Source organism: Chanos chanos, chromosome 11 (assembly GCF_902362185.1).
Source record: "Chanos chanos chromosome 11, fChaCha1.1, whole genome shotgun sequence".
Taxonomy (NCBI): Eukaryota; Metazoa; Chordata; class Actinopteri; order Gonorynchiformes; family Chanidae; genus Chanos; species Chanos chanos.
This window is the reverse complement of record NC_044505.1, coordinates 22,497,367-22,518,524: the sequence shown is the minus strand read 5'-3', so window position 1 is coordinate 22,518,524 and position 21,158 is coordinate 22,497,367. Positions and strand designations below refer to the sequence as shown.

Here is a 21,158-nt window from a genome sequence, read left to right as displayed (position 1 = left end):
GAGAGAGAGAGAGAGAGAGAGTATAATACATTAGAAAGAATATACTATAATATCATAGTATATAATATAAATGCTTTTTGGGAACATAAATGAAACACTAAATGTTGAGCATTGCCAAGAGCAACCCAGCTTCTGTGCTCTCCATTGCAAATCTATCCGCACCAACTCGTGCATGGTGATACACAACATAGATTTGCTCTTTGTCCAGTCTATTCTGTAGCACCCCACACAGTGCAGACTCTGTGCTAGGGAGGACCCACGCTGGCCTTCCATCCAAGATGGCGTCGTCCTCTTCAGAAATTATATCTACTGATGCAGTTGTAGCACAGTGAGACATTATGTAATCCGTCTTTCTTTCAGTTCAGCAGAGGAGTTTGGAGTCGACAGCCCATATGTATATGTACTCCGAACAGTTCTTGTTCTTTATTACCAGCAAGTTCATTGGCGCCCAGTAGGTGGCAGTGTCGCACTAGGTAGTGCTCCACGTGTTGCTTGTCACGGGGTATCGAGCAAATTCACTACTATGCTGAGATTCTCCGTGTTAGCTCTAAGCACTTTTGCGGCCATTGACCGAGTTTATAAAATATATCCGTGTGTATTTTCAGGTGAGCTGGTGATGTTTGAGTGAACTAATTTACCATGATGGTGTAGTAATCCTTGTTTGTGTTTACCGTGTTAAACGTTAAATGTTTTCTAGACGGTACCGTATTGATTAGTACAGTAATTCTCGGGCTGGCGGCTAGCGCAAGTGTGAAATGAATGAAAATGGCTCGTGTGAGTGTACATTTCATTGTGGTGAATGAGAACGTGAGTGAATATGTGTGTTTTTCTTTCACCTGTTGGATAATAACGGTGCAAAAGACCTGTTATTTTGTTTGATGAATGGTGTCTGTTTACAGCTAGTGAGAAACAAAAACCTGTATTGAATGTTAACAGAAGTAACGAATTCATTACTATGCCGAGATTCTCCGTGTTAGCTCTATGCTAAGCACTTGTGCAGCCATTGATCGAGATTATAAAATATATCTGTGTGTATTTTCAGGCCTTTATTAAATCATTAAATATGTGGCACTAGCACAACCGTTGGCCTTGTGTTTGAGTCCGCTACACAGTCTTCCATGTGGCAGCCTCTTCCTCAGTTTCAAGAACACTGACTCTGGCCTTGTGGAGCTGCAAAACACAGTAAAAAGAGAAATTAGATCACTGAAAATAGCAAATGGAGGAAAAAGTCGAAGAACTACTTGGGAAATGATTATGTTTTGACTTACTCTTCTCCTCCTTTGCCTCGTTCGGGCGGCGATCCTGCCCCCTCATTGTTCTCCAGATTCTCTTCTTGGTTCATCCTGTAACTCGTTCCAATAATCTCAGTAGGTCTTGCAGGATGCTGGAGAGAAAAAAGTGGAGAAGAAAGGAAGATTAATTAAAAGTTCGTTTAGAATTCCAGGTGCTGTTATGAAACAATCGCCATGATATAGCCTACCAACAACAGGTTGTGTTACCTTGCCTGTGGATCATATCTGTGCGTGTTTTCAGCATTATGCATTCGCCGCACAGCTTCCTGTGGAAGCAAAATTAGTACTCGGCGACTCGGCGTTGGAATAATTGGATATTCCCGGCGCACTAGCCTCTCCGCTCCGCGGTCCGTTCGAAAACTCAAGTGTTCTTTTTCAAGCCATGTTCAAAATGCACACTATCAACAGAATACGGAGTCCAACTTCTGTAATCCTTTTGTGACTTGCGTCTCCTAGATACAAGTAACCCCTTCCCCAAAGCACATTTCGCGCTGCAGTTGCATACAATGCTATTGGTTACTGTCAGTCTACGCCGTGCACGCACAGAAAACTGACTGGACAGGACTCAACCTTAGATTCTGAGTGGGTGTTTTGAAAACGGGGCGCAACAACAACAAAAACTCCTGTACCCCGTAAACTTTTAAAAAAACTCCTTTACCCATCGAGATGTGGACTTATTGATGTCATTATCACGAAATGACGAAACTAAATAAACAATTCACCGTTTTCCCGAGATATTGCATTAATTATGTCATTATCACGGGAAAACAAAGTTTCGTTATTTTGTGATAATGACTTAAATACTCGAGATCTCGAGTAAACACAGGAGAATAATGCGTTATGACGAGAAAACGGAGTCAAAATTTGAATGTGAACTGATGGCATCTCAGGGCTTCCATAATAAAGGCTTAGCTGCTTGTCAGATTAAATGCTGTTGATTTAATGCTGGTTGTTTTAATCCATGTAAAGCCCTTTGAGACTGTAAACTGTGATATTGGGCTTTAAATAATCTTGATGTGTAACACCGAACTTGCAGAGTAGCCTATTGTTGCATTTCTTACGGAACCTACAATTTACTAATCTGACCTCACGCTGACAACTTTAGGCCATCAGAATATGTGACCCCACTGTAACTTAGGAGAAAATGCCTGACACACCACCCAAACCATTTCAGATGACTTCTTTTACCTCCCTATGTATGACCAAAAACCTGTCATCACTCTGGTCAACAGCCTGACCTTGGCACGAGGGGTCACATATTCTGACAGCTGTCGTCAGAATATGTGACCCTATTATAATATGGGAGAAAATGTCTGACACACCACCCAAACCATTTCAGGTGACTCTGCCCTTCTCATGTATAACTAAAACAATTTTTCCACGAATGTAATATAAATGCACCATTTAGTACCACTGCATAGTGCAACAGACATGTTATGATATTAGTAAAAACAATGCATTCATTTACAATGAGGTGTTTTAATGTTTTGTTGCAAAAGCTTTGTGATACAAATTATATAATGACATAAAAAATGATAATGCAAAAACTTTAAATTAACTTCACATTTCAACTTAACAATTTAACAATAACTTAATATTACTATAACTTAACCAATAACTTTAATATTAAACATCAGAAAGGAAAGGGAGGGGAGGGGGAGGGGGAGATCAAGATCGGCACACCGCACAGCTGTACGACTTCATGGGGTCAGGCCTTCCAACACACTGCATGTGGAACCACCGGTCACACATGTCACACTGGATCTGTAACAACAAATGTCATAGCAAAAAAGCAACATTTTCAGGGTGAATATCTGAGATACAGCACAACATATAGCTATGATATATAAATATATACATATATGTGTGTGTGAGTGTGTATATATGTATGTATGTATATGTACATACATACAGCGATGGAATGCCTTATTTTAAAAAGAGATTTTTTACCCAAGTAGTTGACAGTGGTTTTCTCTGTTTCTTCCTCACTGTCTTTCCTTGTTCCTCCACAGTCACTTTCTCCCCACAATAGTGGCACAGTTCACTCAGGTCATCATTGAAGACAATAAGACTTATCAATAAATTGTACCAATGTACTAACTGTTGTGTTTTCACACATACACAACATTCACGCAGGACACAGAAATAAAGTTGACCTTGACTTGACTGTATCTGTCTCCTTCAATCAGTCATTAACAAGGACTACTTTCTATATATCAGTTAACATATCAATGTGCAGCCTCAACACTGCACATTAATAGTATCACGGAACACAAAATAGTTCCTTCAGTATCAGTGACTAAGAGTAGTTCTTACATGAACATAACATTAATCATTTAAGAAATGTATTATATGATTATTATATGATTTCATTTGAGAAGGTCAGAGGTTCCTCTGCCAGTATTTTCTCTGCATACTAATATGACATAAGTTTAAAAAACTCATTGGTCAGTGCATAGTGCAGCTGTAACATATAAACCACCAAACTGTTGATGTAAGAGAAACAAAAAATGTAACATTTTTTTAAAATACTTTACAGGTATGGTAAAAGTAGACATAGTATGACAGACAAAAACATAAACTTACTTTCAGGACAAATACTCCACATGAGGTGGCATCCCTTTGCAGACTGTGTGGGTCTGTGCTGGCTGTCCACCTGGATACCTGGCAGCCTCGTTTTCTGATGAAAGCCCTGACAGGTATACAAAAAGTAAAATAGGACAATGACGTATTTTCAAATATTTTGGTTTGGTTTTGAAAAAGGGGCACTTTTTGTATCAGGGTTTCAACAGTTACCTTGTGGACTCCAAACACTGTTTGACTTTGAGGGAATCATTTCCCATGGGATCCACCACAAGGCTCCTTCTCTCAGAGGGAAAGATTGCCTGTAGAATTGGGTATAAGTCACACATGCTTACACTGCTACTGGAAATATTGTAGCTCTCAACAAAGGTCAGGAATCCACAGGACAAGGTGCTTGCTCTTACTGCCAATATCCAGTGGTTAGGCTCATGGAGAGCACCCAAAATGACGCTGAACTTTGTTGGATCACACTAAAAAAAGATCATGAGCATTTACAAAATTACTTAAATAGAATCATGAAAGTATAATCCACTTAAAAAACATTACAACAAAATAAACGCCTTTCCTATGTCTACCTTCAATCTTGAGCCCCTTCCCTCCCACATACGCGTCATTTCAAATGAGTCGATGTGAAGTGCCACCCAATAACCACGTATCTGGTTATTTGTTCTGACTGTGTGGGCCATGTATGCATTGATCACCTGAGGGACAGGTAAATATTGAGTATACAAATGTAATTTACTTAAGCATATCTAGCATTTCGCTGGAGAAAATTTAGATACAACTCAAGTAGACAAATGTTCCACTCCATTCAGTAATACAGCTCGCCTCACTCTCGAGCTCTTGATTGGGAGCTGTCCTGGCAATGTCCCAATAAAACAGTTGATAGGAGGACATGTGAATTTTTGCCTCCCTAGGCGTCTTTCATGCCTTTGTGTGACATAAAACAATAAAACAAATTTAATGAGGTGTATCACAATGTCAGTTACTATTTAAGCATATGAAATCTAGTGTGAAATGTGAATGTGTATGTGAATGTGAAAAAATGTTGAAATCTTACACTTAAGTGAAGTACAAGAACTTCACATGGAAATGGTTACCTTTATTTAAACAGAAATGCATTTGAGAGATAGGTCATCCACGTTCCTTCTCCACACCATGTCCCCCACCTGTAGGCTTTGCTGTCCCTTTTTAGAGAGCTTTCTCCTGGTTCTGCCATGCACTTTTTCGACATTGCTCTCAACAATGTTCATAATTTTTTCATGCCGTTCAATGTCAATGGCCACCTTTACTTTGGCATAGTCATCCTCAAAGGACCATCAGCCTATGGAAACATGTTAGTAATGATTTTATTGTACATAGCATAACTATGTGATATCATTTTTTAAAACGATGTGCCATATTATTTACACAAAATTAGGATACATAAAATATGTAATTTTTCAATTTCACCTGATAATTTTCTGGGACTTCAGATGGGTACCGTTCTTCTCTCCCAAACGTCAGATAATATGGTGAGAACTGTGTTGTGAGCTGTTTCTTTGTGCGCAGCCCAAACATGACGGCCTCCAAATATCGGTCCCAGGTATTGGGCTTGTCCTCCAGCAGCTTTGCAAGAGTTCTAAAAAATTAAGTGGCCAAAATATTGAAATATGATGGGAAGGCTTACACAAATATATATATATATATACTCCCAAGTTACAGTGGGGTCACATATTCTGACAACAGCTGTCAGAATATGTGACCCCTCATGCCAAGGTCAGGCTGTTGACCAAAGTGATGACAGTTTTTTTTAAGGTAATTTAAATAGTGAGTTATGTGACTGCACTTATTGTATCTTCCCAATAGTTAAATAGTTTTATTCATTCCACATTATCAGCCCAAGTGCCATTGCTCATAATTCTGGATTTGCTGTATCTAAAATAAAATGTATGTGATAACTGAATCTGATGATTGTGAGAGTCAATTTATGTTTCATTAATACTAAAATATTTGCCTTTACTAATTTGCACAATGCAATGTGACAATGTCTAGTTAGCTAAATGTTAATTTACCCGTTGAACGGGTCACCTTAGCCATCATCGCAACCATTGCCCCCCCCCCGAGAGATTTGGCAGGAGTCGCCACTGCAATAGGTGCCAACCCAGTGGGCAAATTACAAACAGCACAGCGATAATGAAAATGAGAACACAACAAGCAGACAATATAAAGAATGACAAAACAGCAGGGGGCTCAGCTGGGTTTCACGATCAACAGCATGAAATCAACAGCATTTAATCTAACAAGCAGCTAAGCCTTTATTATGGAAGCCCTAAGATGCCATCTGTTCACATTTAAATTTTGACTCCCTTTTCTCGTGATAACGCGTTATTCTTCTGTGTTTACTCGAGATCTCGAGTTATTTAAGTCATTGTCACGAAATAACGAAATTTGTTTTCCCGTGATAATGACATAATTTACTCGATTTCTCGGGAAAACGGTGAATTGTTTATAGTTTCGTCATTTCGTGATAATGACATCCAGTCGACATCTCGAGATGTCAGAGGAAACCAAGAAAAATAACACGTTATCACGAGAAATTAAATATAAATCCACAGCATCTCATGGCTTCCGTACTTCATGATGTGATAAACCAGCATTTGTAAACAAATAACTCCGCACTGCATTCACTTTTGTTTGTTTACAGTCTATGAGCTTACGCTGTTTGCGTAACGAACTTGTCTGTGCGAGCGATTTGAAGCTGCCCAGTAGCAGCAGCGCTCACTAGGGTAACAGAATTCGATGGTCACAGACTTGGGTGTAACACCGGTCTACTAATAACCGGCTCATCTGTTCATTATCTCTCTCTGTATATCTGTAACTTCCTTATCGTGTTCCGTGTTTATGTTTTACTTAGTACCTGTGTACTGTATCTACCCGCCTGGAAGACATTAAACTTTTCTTTAATTACAACTGCTTTTGCGTCCTGCCTAGTAGGTCAAACCAGCACGGCGCTTCTAGTGAGACGTCACAGCGTTCAAATGACCGGCGCTCGGCGTTTCTAGTGTTAATGTGAACACGATATTGGACATTTCAAAAGAAGTAGACAGGCAGGAACGAAAATCGGACATATGTAAATAAATAAATGAATGAATGAATAAATAAATAAATAAATAATCGGAAATGGTCGTTATGTCCCGCGGTGTAAATTTAGCTACATGTTTATGTGGTAATGAAGTCACAAGGGAAGTCATCAGATATCTGAAACATTTGCTTTGAATTAAATGACGATGACAAAACACGACATACGTTGTTCTGTTTAATTAGCTGAGCTTGTGTATTGGAGTAGGAAGGTTATTCTAATGGAATCGGAAGTTTTCTTATTAGCACGATCAAAGCAGTCCATGTCGAATGTAGCTTAATGCTGGTGAATGTCACACATTCCCTTTGTACATTTTTATTTTGGGTTTCATCGACTCCTCCCAAAAAAAAACACCTGTCTTTATCGTAATTACTGAAAGTAAACTATTGAGGTTGTAGGCATTTTCTATTTTTGCGTATGTGTGTGTGTGTGTAGCGGACTCAAACACTAGGCCAACGGTTGTGTTGGTGCCACATATTTAATGATTTAATAAATGTCTGAAAATACACACAGATATATTTTATAAACTTGGTGAATGGCTGCACAAGTGCTTAGCATAGAGCTAACACGGAGAATCTCATCATAGTAAAGAATTCGCTACTTCTGTTAACATTCAATACATGTTTTGTTTCTAATTAGCTTTAAACAGACACCATTCATCAAGCAAAATAACAGGTCTTTTGCACAGTTATTATCCAACAGGTGAAAGAAAAAGACACATATTCACTCACGTTCTCATTCACCACAATGAAATGTACACTCACACGAGCCATTTTCATTCATTTCACATTTGCGCTAGCCGCCAGCCCGAGAATTACTGTACTAATCAATACGGTACCGTCTAGAAAACATTTAACGTTTAACACGGTAAACATAAACAAGGATTACTACACCATCACGGTAAATTAGTTCACTCAGACATCACCAGCTCACCTGAAAATACACACAGATATATTTTATAAACTTGGTGAATGGCTGCACAAGTGCTTAGCATAGAGCTAACACGGAGAATCTCAGCATAGTAATGAATTCGCTCGATACCCCGTGACTAGCAACACGGAGCACTACCTAGTGCGACACTGCCACCTACTGGGCGCCAATGAACTTGCTGGTAATAAAGAACAAAGAATTTGTACGGAATATTTATATGGGCTGTCGACTCCAAACTCGTCTGCTGAATTTAAAGAAAGAACGGATTACATAATGTCTCACTGTGCTACATGTGTTTTTAAAATGTTCGTGTGGAAGACGCTGTGATTGTGTGCGCGTGCATGTTTACCTGACAGCTTAAAAACGAAAGTGTTAAAGAAGTTGTTATGTATTTGTTGTTAACGTGCAATGCAACTTGAATTTATGGAAGACTGTAGCCAAGCGATTAAAAAAGCAGGGAAATGAATTGATTTTGATAAAAAATCAATAAAGAAATCGTTCTTATTTGTTTGTTTATTCATCAAGTGGTTATTCTTCCGCTAAAAAACATACTAAAACTATATGGAATTAAAGGTGATTGTGACGTGACGTTAAGATTCTATTCTAGAGTTCGTAATAAAGCTGTAGGCGATGAAAAGTGCATAGCTTTCAAGATCGAAGCAAAACGTTTCATAGAAGCAGAGCGACTTCAATCGACGGACACGGTGCCATTCATTTACTGAGAAATAGGTAAGGTCTGTTTGACGGTTTTTACTCAACACGCTGTGAAATCTATCTATCTATCTATCTATCTATCTATCTATCTATCTATCTATCTATCTATCTATCTATCTATCTATCTATCTATCTATCTATTTATATTGTCCTATCGTAGATGCCAAAATCGCAACTTATAATGAGCTCAGGAATTATTAGCGACGTTTCCCATGATGAGGACATGAAAAAAACACAGGTGAGGTCGACAGTTCTTGGTGACTTACAAAGCAGAATCAAAAGTATTTTAGACTTGCTAAGAATCAGTACAAAAGGCTGAAGTTTTCTATTGATCTCGCCAAGGTGCTAGCCTCCCCAGTGGCCGATGCTTCAGCCAGAATCAATTCAAAGGGGCTGAAAGACATGCGCACTTTCGCCGACCTTTTCAAACCAGCAGCCGACGGCCAGAGACCTGAAGTTAGTTATGACACCATGGAGATATGCAAACTGACTCACATGCACACACACACCCCAAACCAGGTTTAACATGTTTATATTCATATATAATCTGTTTGTTAAAATTGCACAAGTAAATGTAGTCATTCTAATACAGTTGAATTGACCCAGCTTATCACAGTTTACTGCACAGCTGGACAAGAGCCTAAGTGTTCTTCTCTCCTCTCATTCTCTCAGTTCACCAACTTTGGCACACAGCAGGTGCCCACGGACGTTCCAAGTGAATGTGTGACTGAAAAAATGGAAGGGAAAAAGACAGTCCTGAAGGAATGTGTCACAGGCTATGGAGTGCACCAAAAAACACAGGTGAGGTCGCCCATGTGCAGTGACCAGCGGCAAACAACAGTGTGTAAGACTTGTAGATGAGAAGATGAGGTTATAAGTTGAATTTTTTGGGACTTTGCAGAAGCTTCTCCATAAGGTGAACATTATCCTGGACAAAGTGACGGCCAGCAAATTTGAAGAGTTAATGGTTCGTCTGATGGCCCTTTCGGTGAACACTGAGGAGAAGCTGCAAATGCTGGTGGCTGTCATCCATGAGAAGGCCATGGAGGAGACAGCCATATGTAATGTATTTGCAAAAATGTGTCACTCCCTGGCTAAGGTATGTTTTGTAATAGGAGATAGACTGTAATGTGAACTTGCTCCAAGTCCTGCATGTATAAATATGTATACACAATCACACAAACAGGCGTACTACAACCTCTATAGGAGTCTACAATTGCATATAACTGCTTTGTTTGAAAATTGGATACATATAACTGCTTTGTTTGAAAATTGGATACAAATATTGAATCATTCTGATTCATGTGACAAAACTGACTCAAAGTGACATAACCTTCTTCTGCCATTTGTTTTGAATGTGTATGAAGAGTTTCAGAGTTGAAAGTGTTTAGCAGTTTTGTGGTTACATATGGGTTCAGGAGTGTACATGTATGTGTAATTGATGTGTTTTTCCTAAGCATTCACCTCTTTGTGTATCTCTGTGTTCAGCATAACTGGCTGTCGCCCAGGTGGGACCATGAACCCAACGGCATTCAGGCCGAGTCGTTCAGATCCGTGCCTTCGCCAGCACGTCTGGAACAAGACTCTCTGAAGCAAAAAGCAAACATATTTGTCTCCACCATACACTTGTTCTCCGTCCTGCATATTCCTGTCTCTCATTCTGTCTTTGTGTATTGCAGCTTGAAGTACCTGTGGCCTACCAGCCCGGGAGGTCGGTGACTTTCCACGGACTCCTCCTGAGACGATGCAAGGCGGAGTTCGAAAGGGACGAGGTCCACGACCCGGTCGTGATGAAGAAGAAGAGGCAGCTGGACTTGGCAACAACGGTACCCGTCCTTAAGAACGCTAAGATGTAGAGCTCACTCCTTGTTAAAAGTCCAAGACTTAATGGGGGACTTCAGTGATATGACTTTTTGACACTTTGTGGATGGCGTTGAGCCATTTGGAATGATGGTAAGTGTTTGTGACACCCTGCTCCTCTTTCTCTCCCTCATCCTGACTCAGGCGCACGAGCAGGAGCAGCTTGAGAAGGACCTCGCGAAAGCTAAAGAGAGAGCTCTCTGCCGCTCCACCGGAAACATCAGGTTCATCAGCGAACTGTTTAAGATGAACATGATTTCTGAGAGCGCGGTGCTTGGATGCGTGGTGAAGCTGCTGCGGAGCCTTAGTAAAGAGAGTGCAGTGTGTCTCTCCACTTTGTTAACGGCTGTTGGCAAAGACCTGGACACCCCAAAAATGAAGGTAAGTGACCTTTGAGTTATGACTAGTACAGAGGCGTGAGGGGGATGGTAAATATTAGGTGTTTGGCATCTCTCTTCGTTCATTATCCAGAAAAGATGGTGCAGAAGTTGTGGTAAGCACCTTTAAGAATTTTTCCTTTGAGTTCATTTCTGACACATTATCTGTCCTAAATCTCTTAAAGTCAAAGTCATTCTAACCATAAGATGAAAATCGCTTGGTGTAATGTGCTGATTGCAGAAACATTATTCCTTATGGTATCTTTGTCTAAATGGATTTGGTAATAATGGCATTGCCTGGTTAAGTCATTTGTAATATATGAGATGATATGAAAATGGAGAACCAACCATGACCTTGTGTGACCTCTGTTGAACCTCAATGGACAGCCCCAGATGGACTACTGTTTCCACGTCATTTCAAAAATTCCAAATGATGTGAAGGTGCCATTGGAGACACGCATCATGCTACGTCACGTGATGGAACTCAGACTGGTGAGTGCGTGTATGGGGGTGTTAGTTGCAATTGTAGCATGTGTTCTACAGTTTGTATAGAAAGTGTATTTATTCTGGATTTAGGAGTACATTTAGGTTTAAGAATATAGATTGAGATGCTTATGTCAGCTGCCTTGCCTTGTACTTGAATCCCTCTGTTTTTGTGTGTCCAGCATAATTGGATTTTGCCCAGAGAGGAGGACACCCACTGCTCTGTTCAGGCCCTGGAACCTGAACCTGCTCCAAGTGCTGTGGAAACCACTTCTCCCAGCAAGAAAAACTGTGCCCCACCAGCTCCATCTGCTAAACTCCTACAGACTGCAGCCAGTGACTCTTCTGACTTGAATGAGGCTTCAGAAAAGTTGCTGAGTGGTGCAGGGGACTCCCAGGTCAAATCCAAGGGACCTGAGGAGAGTCACAACTTGGCTGAGCTACCTAAGGAGAAATTAGGGAGACAGTTAGCTGAGGTGAGATATAAAACTTCAGAAATGGACAAAAAGACAGACCTGCTCTCTTTCTCTTTGTCTTTGCCTGTCACACAGGCGCATATTTCTAATAAATGCCAAAGTGTCAGTAGACCCTGTACATCTTGTAACAACTTTATATTTAGACAAGCATATTTTATTGTTGTAGAGCAGTTGATAGCATTAGTTCAGCTTGTTGTAGTCTGGTAACTTTTAAAGATAATGAGATCAGTGCCAGCTCAGGCCTTTCCATCACCTGTTGACTTGGTCGTTGTGATTGGACAGCAGCTTGAGTGTCATGTTTTTCTCCTCTCTCGCTCTCTCAGTCTAGCGAATTTACTCTGCAGTACAAACAACCGCTCAGTATCATTGCCGAGAAATCTTCGGTTGAAAAGATACGGCTGAAAGAGGCAGAGAATGCCTGGAAGCCAGCCAGGAAGAGGCAGCCTGGCAATATGGATCCAGAGATCCAGGAGACACAGGTGAGGTCGCTAACACACAGTGACCAGTGACTAACAGCTGTGTCTGTAAGAGTGTGTCAGACTTACAGCTGAACAGGCAAAGTTCCAATCTGAATTTTGTTTGTCTCTTCATGGCCGTTCAGGAAGTCCTCCGCAAGGTCCGCGGCATCCTAAACAAAGTGGTGCCGGAGAAATTGGACAAGCTGGTGGAGCAAATGGCCCACCTCCCCATCAACAGCGAGGAGAGGCTCCAGAGTGTGGTGGACATGGTCTTCAGCAGGGCTGTGGAAGAACCTGGGTTCACTGCGCTCTATGCCAGCATGTGCCGCTGCTTGGCTAAAGTAAAGTGTTCTTGTATAAGAAGTACATCTGTAGTTTTTACTAAATTGGGGCTTAAATACATCTCCTTGCCCCATAGACATTTTTGAGTTATAGCAGTGGTCCATTTTGTCTTATTGGCGTTGTTCCTTATGATTTGTAGAGAGGAAACATTCCTGTAGACTGTGCTTGGACTCTGTCCTGCATATTCCCCATCACATTTTTTTTGTCTTTTTCGTACTGCAGATAGAAGTGCCCATGTCAGATAGGCCCTACAGCACTGTGACCTTCCGTAGACTCCTGCTTCGGCACTGTAAGGCAGAGTTTGAGAAGGTTGAGATGCACACCTTCTTATCTGATAAGGTACACAAGCAGTTAGAGTCATCAGCATTGGTAGCCATCACACAGTGAGAAAACATACACCTTAGTCCTCATTAAAAATGCCTAGATGTGTCAGGAAATGTCCCATCAGCACTGAATTCCATGTCTTTTTGCTCGATCACCTATTCTGCATGCTGTATTTGCAGACTGAGGTATTTGAACTTTTGGAATATTTTGTGAAGCTTTCTGACATATTGCTCTTCTCTCTCTCTCTCTCTCTCTCATGCAGGCTACAGGGGAGCAGACAAAACAGGGGCTGGCAGAAGCTAAAGAGAAAGCTTGTCGCAGCTCCATTGGGAATGTGAGATTCCTTGGTGAGCTCTTCAGAGTGAAGATGGTTGCCAAGCTGACTATTTTGGAATGTGTGGAGAGGCTTGTGGAGAGGTTCAGTGAACTGAGCCTGCAGTGCCTCTCCACGCTCCTGACCACGGTCGGCCAGGAGCCTAACGATGGCAAAATGCAGGTAAATCACTTTTAGGTTATCGCTGTGACTGATGCGTGAGAGACTCCAATTATGTCTATTTGACATCTCATTCAGTTCAGTATAAATCAACACTGACCAGTTTCTCTCTCTCTCTCTCTGATATCTGTCTTCTGTCCACAAATAGCCTCAAATGGACTTATATTTAATGTCCATTGAAAAAGCTGTAAAAGAAGGCATGCCATCATCACATGTACTCCACCTGCTGCAGGATATGATGGAGCTCAGAGAGGTGGGTATGTGTGTTAAGTCACAGAAGAAGAACTAAAGTCTATTTTAATACATTTTAATGTTTCCCTTCACGACTAAAAATAACAAAGTAAAAAAAAAGTGAAAGTTCCTGTCATTATATTCTGCCAATATTAAGAGTCATTTCAAATGCAGGCAAACAGGTTGATATTTCACTTCCAATGACATGAATCCCTTTCTTTGTGTTTGTGTTCAGTGAAACAGGGTGTCACACAGGCCAGTTCTGGGTTCAAAGACTATCAAAGTCCATGAGGGGGCACAGTGGCAGCAGTAGGATCAGTCAGGGATGGCTCATCAGAAAGGAGTCTTTTTCTCACTTTTTGTTTTGTTTTTTTTTTTTTGTTTTGTCTTTTTGTCAGTAAACAAGCCAACAAGACCTGACAATAAAATACCATATTAAAAAAAAAAAAGGTTTAACAAGGATTTAATTAAGGAAGAAATAAATTAACTGTGCAACAGGTTTCCTCCAATTCGCCTAACCTGCATGTCTTTGGACTGTGGGAAGAAACCGGAGCTCCCGGAGGAAACCCACGCAGACACGGGGAGAACATGCAAACTCCATGCAATATACTTTTACAGTAAATTCATAGAACACATATACAGGTGTCATGGAATTGAAAAGAATGGAGGCCTGATCAGCTGTAGCACTGTGATTTTTGGACCATCACTATGGTATGGGCAGCATTATCAGGGAAGTAAAGAATGTCAACAGTCACTCCTCTGACAACATGACAGTTGACAAATTGACTCTGTATAACAAGTGACCAGCTGAATTTAGAGCCCCTGAATGTCGAATCTTTGGTTTTTTAGATGACAAGGACAATATCTCCAAGCCTATCCAAAATGACTTTGACTCCGAGTAAAACGAAGTCTTCATCCTGACAATTCGCTAACTTAGCTCACTCGCCGTCTCTGAGAATGCATCCGCCATTAGGCGCTTTCGGACCGAACAGTTCTAGGGTCTCATTTGCTAAGAAGTACGCCCTGGGGAGCTTCCCCTAGAACTGCATACGTTCTAGGGCCTTTTTTCTGTTTACATTCGCACCACCAGTAGGAACGCTGAAGTGACGTAAGCCGGCCGGCGGTACAGCAGCTGAGAGCCGTTGCTAACGACTAACCATGGATATCTGCACATTTTTAAGTACAAATTTAATTACTTTTAAGACCTTAAAAATACCATTACTGCGACAAAAGAAATCGACAAACTAGACTACAGTATACACAATTAACCAGTTTTATTGAATTTGAATGACAGAAATATTGAGCGCACATTAGATAACATATAACTGCCTCATTAACGAAAATAAAACTGTATGGCGATAGACCCAGTCCAATGGGAAAAATGTCCCACTGCATTTATGCATTTACCACCGCAGTAGCAGTGAATGACTCGATAGGCATAGTACTTTTCGGGTGCTAGCATAGCGCTTGTGCCTGACGCTTGCTCGCAGCACCGTGGGGGGTTTTTTTTGGTTTCTTTTTTCCTTTTTCCCCACCGCAGCCCTCAAATCGTAAGCTGGATAAACACATTCTTATTTTAGCTTAAAATGCCGATCACAGCCACACAAGTGGACACACAAGCACCCACCGAACCGGAGTGTACGCTACCTCTTCAATGTACAAATATACATTGGACGTTGCAGAAATGGTCATTGTAGAGAGATATAAAATACCGGTAAAACAAAACATAAAAACCATGCCTCCCCTCCTACAATTCCAGACATTTTAAGACATTTTTAGACATGAATATCAAAAACTAAATGTAATACGTTCTAAGACTTTATATTTTGCACGGATCTTTAAAAATGGCGGCTGCAATCATCGTATACCTGCGTCTGGACCAATGGCTGTACGCCTAGGTCACAAGGTTCCTATTGCGCTGCGGAAGTACCTACCCTGAAGTAGGAGCTAAAAAAGCCCCTCAAAACGGCGTGGATTACCTCCCGTAGAACCTTAGCGCAGCTGAACTGAACTTTGGCGCAGCTGAACTGAACTGCAGGATAGCGGAGAGTCTGGCATTTTCTCTGATTTGCAGACGGGGGGTGCCGCTATCCTTTTGGGGGTGTCTCTGCCTGAAAGGAGGAGACTCTCCTTGGAGTTTGGGAAGTATTAATTTGAGCTCGGTTGAAATAGTTTTACATAACTTTTTCCCATTAAAGAATAGTAAAATTACGTCCGCATACTCGAATCTATGGCATTTTATGCTCCCGAACAAGACCAAATATGGTTTCTTTACCATTAAAAACAGCACAGTTACACCGATGGTCATACAATTAGCTGCTCATGACTTGGCTCCTGGTTACTTTTAAGTTTTAACATTTGAGTATACGAACAGTTATGATTCGATATGCGCATTTAACGGATAATATTGTATGGTTAGTTTCATTATTCTTTTGTTCTACATAGTTTGTTCCCGAGTGGAGCCATGCAGATGGGGCCTGTGACATGGTCTGAATTCTATTCTCACCGGAAAACTAATCTCCCGAGGTGATCTAGTCTCCCTCGCAATTAAACCTTATCAGCATTTGACCAAATGGTCTGGGGGTTGCTGCGCTAAAACATCGAGCCTGGCGTCTGTTAGGTGTTACCGCGAGTGGTTTCTGCTTTGGTATGCAATGGTCCTACACACAGGGAGGCCTGGGCCATAAAAGGGAGAACTGGGATCAAAGGGGATAGGGATAGAGAGGCAGAGTGAGGGTGATAGAAATAGATAAAGAAGGGTGAAAAAGAGGGAGAGAGTTTACACAACAGCAACGTTAATTACTAAGGAACACTTGAGGTTAACAAATGTCCTTTTCTCTCTGAAAGCTGCGCAGTGTCTGCCTGACAATGTGCAGAGACTTTTAGTGACCCAGTTAGTGAGGATGATCAGGAACTGACTGACATTAGATAAAGGATGACCAGGGACTAACTGACATTAGATACAGAGTCACCAGAAACTGACTGACATTAGATAAAGGATGACCAGGGACTAACTGACATTAGATACAGAGTCACCAGGAACTGACTGACATTAGATACAGGGTGACCAGGGACTGACTGACATTAGATACAGGGTGATCAGGGACTGACTGACATTAGATACAGGGTAATCAGGGACTGACTGACATTAGATACAGGGTGACCAGGGACTGACTGACATTAGATACAGAATGATCAGGGATTGACTGACATTAGATACAGGGTGACCAGGGACTAAATGACATTAGATACAGGGTAATCAGGGACTGACTGACATTAGATACAGGGTGATCAAGGATTGACTGACATTAGATACAGGGTAATCAGGGACTGACTGACATTAGATACAGGGTGACCAGGGACTGACTGACATTAGATACAGAATGATCAGGGACTGACTGACATTAGATACAGGGTGACCAGGAACTGACTGACATTAGATACAGGGTAATCAGGGACTGACTGACAGATACAGGGTGATCAAGGATTGACTGACATTAGATACAGGGTGACCAGGGAGTGACTGACATTAGATACAGAATGATCAGGGACTGACTGACATTAGATACAGAGTGACCAGGGACTGACATTAGATACAGGATGACCAGGGACTGACTGACATTAGATACAGGGTGATCAGGGACTGACTGACATTAGATACAGGGTGATCAGGGACTGACTGACATTAGATACAGGGTGACCAGGGACTGACTGACATTAGATACAGGGTGACCAGGGAGTGACTGACATTAGATACAGAGTGATCAGGGACTGACTGACATTAGATACAGAGTGACCAGGGACTGACATTAGATACAGGATGACCAGGGACTGACTGACATTAGATACAGGGTGACCAGGGACTTACTGACATTAGATACAGGGTGATCAGGGACTGACTGACATTAGATACAGGGTGATCAGGGACTGACTGACATTAGATACAGGGTGATCAGGGACTGACTGACATTAGATACAGGGTGATCAGGGACTGACTGACATTAGATACAGGGTAATCAGGGACTGACTGACATTAGATACAGGGTGACCAGGGACTGACTGACATTAGATACAGGGTAATCAGGGACTGACTGACATTAGATACAGGGTGATCAAGGATTGACTGACATTAGATACAGGGTGATCAAGGATTGACTGACATTAGATACAGGGTGACCAGGGACTGACTGACATTAGATACAGGGTGATCAGGGACTGACTGACATTAGATACAGGGTGATCAGGGACTGACTGACATTAGATACAGGGTGATCAGGGAGTGACTGACATTAGATACAGGGTGATCAGGGACTGACTGACATTAGATACAGGGTAATCAGGGACTGACTGACATTAGATACAGGGTGACCAGGGACTGACTGACATTAGATACAGGGTAATCAGGGACTGACTGACATTAGATACAGGGTGATCAAGGATTGACTGACATTAGATACAGGGTGATCAAGGATTGACTGACATTAGATACAGGGTGACCAGGGACTGACTGACATTAGATACAGGGTGATCAGGGACTGACTGACATTAGATACAGGGTGATCAGGGACTGACTGACATTAGATACAGGGTGATCAGGGACTGACTGACATTAGATACAGGGTGAAACGTTGTCAGGTGAGCCCATTTGGATCAGGATTTTTAACATGGGCTGATGGACATGTCTTATTTTACCTGGATTGTCCACAGGTTCTGTGGTGCAAACAGCTCCTCCTTCCATAGGAGCCTTGTGATGCTTTGTCAGTGGTGTGTCTCTAATGAACAAAAACTAACTGATCCTCTGTCAGTGGTGTGTCTCTAATGAAGACAAACTAACTGGAGTTGGTAGAGGTTTGTGTTTATTAGGTGAATATCCACAGGGGTCCTGTTAAGTTATAGTTGGGAGAGGAGGGACAAAGAGGGGACTGGGCTGGTAAACGGACAGGCACACAGGGCCAGAGAGCTTAGTCCACGGCCAAAGCCAAAGATCCTATTGGTAGACGGCTCATCCTGGGAGTGTGAGCCTTCAGTGCTGAACGCGTGAACAGAAGAGGGCTGTGAACTGTTCACTCAAACGGTACAAGAGGAAGCACTTAATGAACCCCGAATCAAAACCCCAAAACACACCCCAGCTTAAAACAACACAAAGCCAAGGGATGTAGCCAGGCGAGATTAAAAACACTGGTTCTAAGGTTTACGGATACATCAACCTCAGTAAATGCTACACAGAGAGAGGGGGAAAGAAAGAGTGAGAGGAGAGAGAGAGAGAGAGAGAGAGAGAGAGAGAGAGAGAGAGAGAGAATGGAATCACAATCCCAGATGAGCAGAATGAACAGTGGCCAGAACCTAAGATTTAATATTGAAGTTTGGTCATAAAAACAAGAGCTGACAGTTATTCATATTCGCTCACGTGCTTCAAATCTACATTTATTATCAGCAGACATAAATGCATCGTGGAAAATAGTTCTGCTTTTTGCTTTTGCTATGTATTATTTTTTTTAACTGACCTAAGTCTATCACTAACTGTTTAATCAAAGCACTATCATTAACTCATGAACAATAAACTTATTATTTAGTAGTAACAGTGACAAAATGAATCCTCTGTCATTCTAATGTAACCTGAGGAACAATGACATGACATGTGTACGTATCTCTTAACACTGAACAGGTAACACACTGGTCCAAACTCCCACTGAACAGGAAACATACTGGTCCAAACTCCCACTGAACAGGTAACACACTGGTCCAAAATCACAACACACCTCAAACGGTCCTCAGTGTACACCTGTGCCTGTTCAGGTCAGCTGATTGGCTGAAGCTCTTCCCACACTGGGAGCAGTGGTACGGCCTCTCCCCCGTGTGAATGCGCTGGTGTCTTCTAAGACCTGATGCATCACTGAAGCTCTTCCCACTCTGGGAGCAGTGGTATGGCTTTTCCCCCGTGTGAATGCGCTGGTGTGTTTTAAGATTCGATGCATCACTGAAGCTCTTCCCACACTGGGAGCAGTAGTATGGCTTTTCCCCTGTGTGAATGCGCTGGTGTCTTACAAGACCTGAATACTTACTGAAGTTCTTCCCACACTGGGAGCAGTAGTATGGCTTTTCCCCCATGTGAATGCGCTCGTGTGATTGAAGACTTGATGAATCACTGAAGCTCTTCCCACACTGAGAGCAGTGGTATGTCCTCTCCCCCGTGTGAATGCGCTGGTGTGTACTAAGACTTGATGACCGACTGAAGCCTTTCCCACACTGGGAGCAGTGGTATGGCTTTTCCCCTGTGTGAATGCGCTGGTGTGTTCTAAGACTTGATGACTGACTGAAGCTCTTCCCACATTGGGAGCAGTGGTATGGCCTGTCCCCTGTGTGAATGCGCTGGTGTGTTCTAAGACTTGATGACCAACTGAAGCTCTTCCCACACTGGGAGCAGTGGTATGGCTTTTCCCCTGTGTGAATGCGCTGGTGTGTTCTAAGACTTGATGACTGACTGAAGCTCTTCCCACACTGGGAGCAGTGGTTTGACTTCTCCCCCGTGTGAATGCGCTGGTGTCTTCTGAGGCTCTTCCTGCGTGAAGAGTGTGTTGTGTTCTTCCCTGTCACTCTCTGTTTAGGTGTTAGGGCTCTTCTGACAGGGGAGCTCTTTCCAAACGAAGAGCGGGTTGTTTTCGTGTTGACAGCGGATTGTGCTGAAATGAATGTAATATCAGAGGATAACTGTTGTGGGCTCAGTGGCACTTCTGATTTAATCTCTCTGGTCTTTAGTAAACTCAGGGACTCTTCAGGATGCCATGTCTCAATGAGGTTTTGCAAGGAAATGTGGCCTAAACAAAGAGAGGGACATGTCCACAACAGGACCTGAAAACCACATCACAGCCTGGACAAAAATCTATAAACAACATTAAAAGACCAAACTGACATTAACCTCAGCATCAATTTAAAGTACAACTAAACCATTCTCTTAAAAAAAACAAAAACAAAAACAAACGAAAACAAATGCAGGGAATTGAGTGGGAAAATAGGGGGGGAAAAAATCATGTTACCTTTCTCAGGGGAAAATGGCTTGTCCCAGTGGCAGTCCGCTGGGTCGTCCTGGTCCTTGGTATATTCTTCTCCACACCAGACCAGCAGCTCCTCTCCAGCAGCGATGGGTCTACAGCTGCGGAACAGAACCCCCCCTTTGTACTGAAGAGCCACCAGATTCTGCTCTTCATCATTGTGGGCACAGTTCACATACCTTAGAGAGAAAGAGAGAGAGTGTGATGAGGTAAAAGGTCAAGAGTGAGACATGAGGCAGATAAAGAGGTTTACATTGCACAAGAGAACACTGAGTTAAGGCAGAAAATGAGAAGAAGAATGTATGGATAAGTGAAGTCATGGATAAGTTAAGGATAAAATTAAAGTCACGTCTCTAAATTGAGTTTTGACTCTGATGTAAGGGGACGCTCACTGCCTCTTATTAAACTAAACTCTTTTAACACTC

General features: G+C 42.0%; 1 protein-coding gene across 1 annotated transcript in view; it reads right to left on the bottom strand.

The window, feature by feature from the left end:
• LOC115823849 (uncharacterized) overlaps window positions 1-21,158 on the bottom strand; it is a 664,236-nt gene that overhangs the window by 639,449 nt on the left and 3,629 nt on the right. Inside the window, 2 exon segments of the mRNA XM_030787872.1 lie at window positions 19,473-20,499; window positions 20,719-20,912. Coding sequence (XP_030643732.1) covers window positions 19,473-20,499; window positions 20,719-20,912 — 1,221 coding nt within the window.